The 8,879-nt window shown below is 40.0% G+C and overlaps 1 protein-coding gene across 1 annotated transcript in view; it reads left to right on the top strand.

The window, feature by feature from the left end:
• Positions 1–230: 230 nt before the first annotated feature.
• Positions 231–8,879, top strand: part of ETFA (electron transfer flavoprotein subunit alpha) — an 86,238-nt gene continuing 77,589 nt past the window's right edge. The window contains exon 1 of the mRNA XM_032342348.1: positions 231–380. Coding sequence (XP_032198239.1) covers positions 342–380 — 39 coding nt within the window. The 5' untranslated portion in view covers positions 231–341. The remainder of the gene's footprint in view (positions 381–8,879) is intronic.

Genomic DNA, 8,879 nt, shown 5'->3' with positions numbered 1-8,879 from the left:
ACTGTGCGGCGGAGAGGCCTTCTGGGCCACCGTAATCTGCAAATGACCAGCTCCGCCAGGCATTCTCCCGCCGCACTTCTCCCGCGGACTCTCAGAGGAACGTCTCACCTTTGCCCTACTTCTAAGTCTGGTCCCTAACTTTCCGCCATCCCCATTGGCTGCGCGACTGCCCAATGGGCAGACAGAAACCGTGAACTCGTGCTCTTGCCTGAGGCGTTCCGAACCGCTCTCGTTCGCGCGTCTCGCGAGCGTTATAGTGACTCGCAGAGGCGGCCCAGCTGCGCTCGGCTGTGGGTTGCTGGAAGACTGACGTTGCTGCGAGGCGGACGGGAGCGGAGACCATGTTCCGAGCTGCGGCTCCAGGGCAGCTACGGCGGGCGGTGAGTCCCGGAGGGGTGGGCCGAGCCCGGTGACGGGCCAGCCTCAGTGTGCCGTCCCCGTGAGTCTTGGCGAAGGTCACCGTCTCCCACGGACCTGACCGACCTTACCGCAGGCAGGCCCAGCCGGGTCTGTAGCTCGGGCTCGGGGTTCTGGAGCCTGCTGTGAACTCCTTCCGGGTCGCTTGCGTTGGGGGCGGGGGCGAAGTCCGAGGTCAAAGTGACCTTAATTAGAGGCTGAGCGTCTGTTTCCCACCCCCACTCCGTGCTCTGGGTTTACTCTGCTCTCTACCAGGCCGCCAGGTTCTCTGTGTTGGCTGGGAGCAGGCTGCCACATCCCGGGGAATCACTAATGGAGGGAGGAAAATGTCGCTGCTGGGATGCCCTCTGGGAAAGTTGGGAAAGAGTTTGAATTCTAAAACCTTTTCTCTGGGCCCGTCGTGGCTGCTGGTATCCGCTCACAATCTGGGGGACGGAGGCTGGAAGGGGAGGTTTTGTGGAAACTTGCTCTGCTCCCTGGCTTTTGGGGCCGTGCTGAGTATAGGTGAATGTAGTGTAAAGTCAGTCATCCAGTTTGACAGCTTTAGCCAGTTTTAAAAGGCAGGCATCTTTTTATACTGCAGTAGTAGATTGTTGGCCAAAGAGCCAGGGAACTCTTGATAGTGGATGAGTTTTCGATGCTTTCTTTTGTGACAAATCATGAGTTTACCACATTTCTCTCTTGTGGGAAATACAGATGGAAAGTATATCTTTGTCTTTATGCTGTGGGACAGTAGTATTTGGAGGTTGATCAATTACAAGTCAAATAACAATTTATATGGTGAATTGTGTAAGTTTTCCAGTTTACAATTAGGCTAACTGAAAAACAAGATTGTTAAACTGGGTCAGAAACCTTGCTGACGTTTTGTACTTTTCCTGCAGGTGGTTTTATGCATGCATATTTTCCCATCCCACGGAGATTTTCTCTCTGAGACATAGCTGGCAATATTCCTAGATGTCAGTAGGCTCTTTTTCTGTGTATTCCTTGTTTCATTAAAAAAAAAAAAATCTCGTGTGTCCCTCTTCCTTGTAAAAGTTCAAATCTCCATCCTTCAAGGCAGTGTTCATTCTTTCTCTCAGGAGATTTTTTTCCTCAGAAGATAAAGACATAAACAAGTTAAAGTCATGGATTTGGGGTAATTCACCTATCAGTGTCAGACTGGCAGAAAAATAGCTACACAGTAATTAGAAAGTAGTTTTGCGGACTGGTTAGGAGTCTGGCATAAGTGAAATAATTTGGCGCCTAGGTGGCTCAGTTGGTTAAGCATCTACCTTTGGCTCAGGTCATGATCCCAGGGTGGAGGGATTGAGCTTCATGTCTGGCTCCCTGCTCACCGGGAGTCTGCTTCTCCTTCTCTCTCTGCCCTCCACCCCCACTGTGTTCTCTCTCTCTAAAATAAATAAAATCTTTAAAAAAATGAAATAATTTTAGTTGGGGGCAGTTTAAGACTCAGATGTTTTTTAAATCTAACGGAAAAAATGGAATGATTAGCTTAAGTAATTCTTTTTTTTTTTTTTTAAAGATTTTTATTTATTTATTTGACAGACAGAGATCACAAGTAGGCAGAGAGGCAGGCAGAGAGAGAGAGAGAGAGGAGGAAGCAGGCTCCCTGCAGAGCAGAGAGCCCGATGCGGGGCTCGATCCCAGGACCCTGGGATCATGACCTGAGCCGAAGGCAGAGGCTTTAACCCACTGAGCCACCCAGGCGCCCCAGCTTAAGTAATTCTTATCAACACAATTTACCGATAGACATTCACAGTATTTCCAAATCTTTATTGTGGTTTGCCAAGAAGTTTGACCTTGACTTATTTTGAAAATATGAAATCAAGCTAAGTAGAGTAGTTGCTCTAAGGTCATAAGAATGTTTCAGAGTTGAATTTCAAGAATATAAGGAAGTGGTGGGAACACTTCTAAAATAGATCCATAAATACCCATACATATTTAACTTTTTAAATTTTGAAATAACTTCAAACTTACAGGAAAGCTCTAAGAATAGTGTACATAATTCTCAAAACCCTTTCAGTTTTACTAGCTATTAACAGTTTGGCTTATTTGCTTTCTCTCTTTTCATATATACTTATTATTTATCTTTTCCCCCTTTTTAAAAAGATTTATTTATTTGAGAGAGATAGCTTGTGTGTGAGAGGGAGGGAGAGAGAGAGAGAGAGAGAAAATGTGCACATTCAGGATCCCATTTGTGGAGCTGAGATCATGACCTGAGCTGAAACCAGGAGTTGGCCACTCAACCAGCTGAGCCACCGAGGTGCCCCTTGTTATTTTTCTGAACAATTTGAGAATGTTTTGCAGACATGCCCCTTATTCTTAAGTAAGTCGGTGTGTATTTTCTGAGAACAAGGAGGTTCATCTTTCATTTCCGCAGTAAAATTGGCAAAGTCAGGAACTTTAACAATGATACAATACTGTTATAAAATCTGTAGACATTCAGATGTTGCCAGTTGTCACATTAATATCATTTGTAGCAATTTTTCTAGCAGTTTGGTTTAGGGTAGTCCAGGATCATGCCTTGCATTTAGTTTTCATGTCTCATTTAGTCTTTGTTGGAAAAGCCCCTCAGCCTTTCTTTAGCTTTGATGGCATTGACATTTTTGAAGAGTACAGGTCTTTTTTGTTGACTGTTTCCAATTTAGGTTTGTCTAGTGTTTCCTCATGTTATTTTGGCAGGAGTTTTGCAGAAGTGATACGTGTTCTCAGCGCATCATGTTAGGAGGCTCATAATACTGATTTATCCCATTATCGGTGGTGTTAACTTTACTTGGCTTAAGTGTTGTTCACCAGGTTTTCCCACTAACAAGTAACTACTTCTTTGTGATTTTAAACTAATTTGGAGGGAGATATATTGAGATTATGTAAATCATTTGTTTCTCTCAGGCTTTCACCCACTAGTCTTTTTTTTTTTTTTTTTAATTAACACATAATGTATTATTTGCCCCAGGCATACTGGTCTGTGAGTCAACACATTTGACTTACACATTTCACAGCACTCACCATAGCACATATACCCTCCCCGCTGTCCGCAACCCAGCTACCCTGTTCCTACCCCCCATTCCCCAGCAACCCTCTTTGTTTTGTAATTTATCTCCCCCGCCATGCCATCTTGTTTCATTTTTTCCTTCCCTACTCCCCCGATCGCCCCCACCTGCTCTGCCTCTCAAATTCCTCATATCAGGGAGATCATACGATAATTGGCTTTCTCAGATTTACTTATTTCGCTCAGCATAATACCCTCTAGATCCATCCACGTCATTGCAAATTGCAAGATTTTGCTTCTTTTGATGGCTGCATAGTATTCCATTGTGTATATATACCACTTCTTTATCCATTCATCTGTTGATGGACATCTAGGTTCTTTCCATAGTTTGGCTGTTGTGGACGTTGCTGCTATAAACATTTGGGTGCACATGCCCCTTCGGATCACTACATTTGTATCTTTAGGGTAAATACCCAGTAGTGTAATTGCTGGGTCTTAGGGTAGCTCTATTGTCAACTTTTTGAGGAACCTCCATACTGTTTTCCAGAGTGGCTGCACCAGCTTGCATTCCCACCAACGGTGTAGGAGGGTTCCCCTTTCTCCGCATCCTTGCCAACATCTGCCATTTCCTGACTTGTTAATTTTAGCCATTCTGACTGGTGTGAGATGGTATCTCATTGTGGTTTTGATTTGTATTTACCTGATGCCGAACGAGTGATGTAGAGCACTTTTTCTTGTGTCTGTTGGCCTTCTGGATGTCTTTGCAGAAATGTCTGTTCATGTCTTCTGCCCATTTCTTGATTGGATTATTTGTTCTTTGGGTGTTGAGTTTGCTAGGTTCTTCATAGATTTTGGGTACTAGCCCTTCATCTGATATGTCATTTGTGAATATCTTCTCCCATCTGTCAGTTGTCCTTTGGTTTTGTTAACTATTTCCTTTGCTGTGCAAAAGCTTTTGATCTTGATGAAGTCACAATAGCCTCATGTTCCTCTTGCTTCCCTTGCCTTTGGCAATGTTTCTAGGAAGAAGTTGCTGCAGCTGAGGTTGAAGAGGTTGCTGCCTGTGTTCTCCTCAAGGATTTTGATGGATATCTGTCTCATGTTGAAGTCTTTCATCTATTCTGAGTCTATTTTTATGTGTGGTGTAAGGAAATGGTCCAGTTTCATTTTTCTGCATGTGGCTGTCCAGTTTTCCCAACACCATTTGTTGAAGAGACTGTCTTTTTCCCATTGGGCATTCTTTTCTGCTTTATCGAAGATTAGTTGACCATAAAGTTGAGGGTCCATTTCTGGGCTCTCTATTATGTTCCATTGATCTATGTGTCTGTTTTTGTGCCAGTACCATACTGTCCTGATGATTAACAGCTTTTAATAGAGTTTGAAGTCTAAAATTGTGATGCCACCAACTTTGATCTTCTTTTTCAACATTCCTCTGGCTATTCGAGGTCTTTTCTGGTTCCATATAAATTTTAGGATTATTTGTTCCATTTCTTTGAAAAAAATTGATGGTATTTGGATTGGGATTGCATTAAATGTGTAGATTGTTTTAGGTAGTATAGACATTTTCACAGTATTTGTTCTTCCAATCCATGAGCATGGAACGTTTTTCCATTTCTTTCTGTCTTCCTCAATTTCTCTCATGAGTACTTTATAGTTTCCTGAGTACAGCTTCTTTGCCTCTTTGGTTAGGTTTATTCCTAGGTATCTTATGGTTTTGGGTGCAATTGTAAATGGGATCGACTCCTTAACTTTTCTTTTTTCTGTCTTGTTCTTGGTGTATAGAAATGCAGCTGATTTCTGTGCATTGATTTTATATCCGGACACTTTACTGAATTTTTGTATGAGTTCTAGCAGTTTTGGAGTGGAGTCTTTGGGGTTTTCCACATAAAGTATCATATCATCTGCAAAGAGTGAGAGTTTGATTTCTTTGCTGATTTGGATGTCTTTAATTTCTTTTGTTGTCTGATTGCTGAGGCTAGGACTTCTAGTACTATGTAGAATAGCAGTTCACCCAGTAGTCTTAACATAGATCGTTCTTAAGAGAAATTATTACTGTGGTATAAAATGGTAATTTTTCTAATTCCATCATTCTTTCTACATTTATTAGCATTCCATTTTAAGGAAAAACATTTCCTTATTGCTTATTTATTTATTTATTATGGATCCGTTAGTATGTTAAAATCCACTAATATAACATTTTTTAGAAAATATTTATTTATTTATGAGAGAGAGTACATGTGCCCCCGAGCTTGTATGGGTAGGGTAGGGGCACAGGGAGAGAGAGAATCCTTAAGCAGATTTGCTGCTGAGTGCAGAGACCAACATGGAGCTCAATCCCAGGATCCTCAGATCACGACCTGAGCTGAAATCAAAAGCTGGCTGGTTGACTGAGCCACACAGGTGCCCTACTATCTTAAATTTTCTGATGCTCTCAAGTTGTCATATATTTCTATAGTGGGAGTCCCTTCTGGCTCCTGTTTTCTTGTGATGATGTGGAAAACAAAGCCAAAAGAAGAAAATTAAATTTTCTTATTGCCTACAGTCTACCGACAAGTCCTTGAAACAGGTAGAGTGACCTTCCTCTAGGAACTCAGCTGCCTCTATGATTAACATTATCCTGACCTCCAGGATCCTGTAAGTCTTCTTTACACATACAAATTCCTTTGGAAACTTCCTTTATCTTTACCACGAAGATACATGTTTGCAATCATCCTCTAAGAATATGGCCTACTAATATACATCTGAAGGGTCTCATGACGAAGGTTTTACTAGATAGTAATAAGTGACCTTTCCCTAACAATGGCTAGCGCCTCAGAAGCTAGTCATCCGTCATAGCGCCAGTATAGCTCTTTCTTGCCATGGGTCCTGTCTCTGTGCTTTACTAAAATCACCCTTTTGCACTGAAGACATCTCAAGAACTCTTTCTTGGCCATCAGCTCTGAACCCCAACATTTATACATCGGTGATGTCATAAAGTCAAATAGCTTATCCAAAATCCCTACTCTTGAAATTTTAGAAAATTGGTTCTGTAGCTAACCATGGATTATTTAGGAAGATACAATTCCATAAAATATATTTTTAATAATAGATTATAATCTATTAAAAGATTATCTTGAACTGTTAACGATGTGTACATAGCTAACCACACACTTAAAAATAATTAAGATGATACATTTTATAAGTATCTTTATATCTTTAAAGAAAAGATATCTTAAATTATTGGAATGTAAGTTAAATGACTTGCATTTGGTTTCCAAGTTCTATTTCCAGTATTGACCTGATATGTGCCCTTGAGCAAAGTCTTTCATCTTTGGGGGGCTCTTCAATGTCATCTGTTTAATGAAGGTGGTATTTTATGTCTACAGTAAAGAACTAGAGAACACATTAAGAGGAAAATAGGTAGGCATTTGCAATTAGTTAACATTCTTGTGGGGATATCAATCTGAATTATGAGTATTATTTTATATTCATTTGCATTTGAAATTGATTTGTTGACTAATTAAGATACCAAAGATATACTTTATGTGGAGAGTGAAGCAACCCTTTTCAAGGGCATTTGAATGTTCCTGTTTTTGTATTCATTGCCACATGGGGAGGCATAACAATCACGATTCAGAAGCTGTGAAACTGGTGTGAAGGAACATGGCATTTTTCAGAGTCCATGCCCTATCATTAACAAATAAGATTGAACTGTGTAATTTGCATGCAAATTTTAATTTCTTTTGAAAGAAGAAAGAGAGCCAATTTTGATGGTTCTAAAAGATTTATTGTATGAGATGAATTCTGTAAAATTATTCTGCCTGCTAGTGTGTCTACTAAGGGCCTTGTCTGTTTTTAAAATGAAGTAAATTGAGTGTGTTTTTAATATTATAACCAATGTCATGACATTTCTAGTCATGATTAAAAGCTACCATATTTTGTCAAAGAGGTTAAAGTAAGTTATTTAGTTTAAGTACAAAAATGTAATATACATTTTATTACTATAAAATGTATGTTAAAATAAGGAAAGGTGATTTTAATTACATATTATTTATCTTTTTCATTAGAACTGGGAAAGTTTTTTTAAAATGATATTTATTATTTGAGAGAGAGAGGGAGAGCATAAGCGGGGTGCGTGGTGGCCAGAGGGGAGAGGGAGAAGCAGGCTTCCTACTGAGCAGGGTGCTGGACACGGGGCTCCATCTCAGAACTGTGGGATCATGACCTGAGCTGAAGGCAGATGCTTAACCAGTTGAACCACCCAGGTGTCCCAGAACTTGGAAAGATTTTATAGCTTATTCTTGCCTTTTTATTTTTGAGTTAAGAAGCAAAAAGACCCTCATGCTGTCCTTCTCCTTACCTATATCTCACTTAGTTTTCAAAGATGGTGGGGTGGGGAGAGGAGTAGGTTAAAATTATTCTTACTACTTTAGGTTTTGAGTGGGTTTGTAAGGGTAAAGTAGGGAATTAGAATCCAGCTTTTTTTTTTTTTTTAAACACTTATGGTAGTTTACTACATGAACACAGACTTGAAGTCATAGCAGGAACTCCTGAGTAGTAAATTTCTGTGGTTACACCTAAAAGACTGAAAAATCAAAAGCAGTGTCAACATTGTTAAGAGAAGGACCAAAATTTATCCATTGGACTTAGCTATAACAAGGTTGTTAGTGACTTTGAAAAAACTGGATTCAGTGTTATAGTGGGTGTGAAAGCCAGTTTGCTGTGAGTAAAGAAGATAGAGATGAGGCAGTAATTGATGATTACATTATTTTCAAGAAGTTTGGCTCTGAAAGGGTGGAGAGAGAATGCTAACCCCTTTAAGGCCTGCCCTCAAAAAGTATACCATCTCAGAAGGGCCAGCGAGCTCTGTGAGTTATGCAGTTGGTATGTGAAAGAAAACTTCACATTTTACTATTTAAACTAAGTCTGGTCAGTTTTGGTAAGTTTTCTGAAAGCGTGATGGGGTATCTTTTGTAGTGGTTTAACAATTTATATACTGTTCTTGGTAGGTAGACATGTAAGTGCTTAGATAATGAAGTTACCAGTGAGATACAAAGAGTTTAGTTTATCATTTTGGGGAAACTTCAGTTAGTCACTAAACATTCATTGAGTGCCTGCTATGTGGCAGGCACAAAGGTAGGTACAAAATTCACTGTGGAGAACAGACACACCTAATTTCTGCTCACATGGTGTGAGTAGATGAGGGAGGACAGACGTTGAACACATTATTTTAAGTATGATCATTGTAACAGGAAGGTGTATAGGGTATTTAGGAAACACGTAGTAGCAGGGAGGATAATCTAGTTGGGGGTTGGGGAAATTAAAAAGATATCTGAAATTACTTTGTAAACTGAAAATTACTTTGCTTTTTAATTGTTATTGAGCGATGAAGTAATAAAGGTGAAGGATTTTCTTTAGGTAAACATTTTTGAGCTTTGGCTATCTTTAATCATTTATTATTTTAATTCTGTTTATATTGTATGTGTTCTTATTA

Source organism: Mustela erminea, chromosome 5, assembly GCF_009829155.1.
Source record: "Mustela erminea isolate mMusErm1 chromosome 5, mMusErm1.Pri, whole genome shotgun sequence".
Taxonomy (NCBI): Eukaryota; Metazoa; Chordata; class Mammalia; order Carnivora; family Mustelidae; genus Mustela; species Mustela erminea.
Note: the sequence above shows the minus strand (reverse complement) of the source record. Positions and strands in the feature narration are given on the sequence as shown.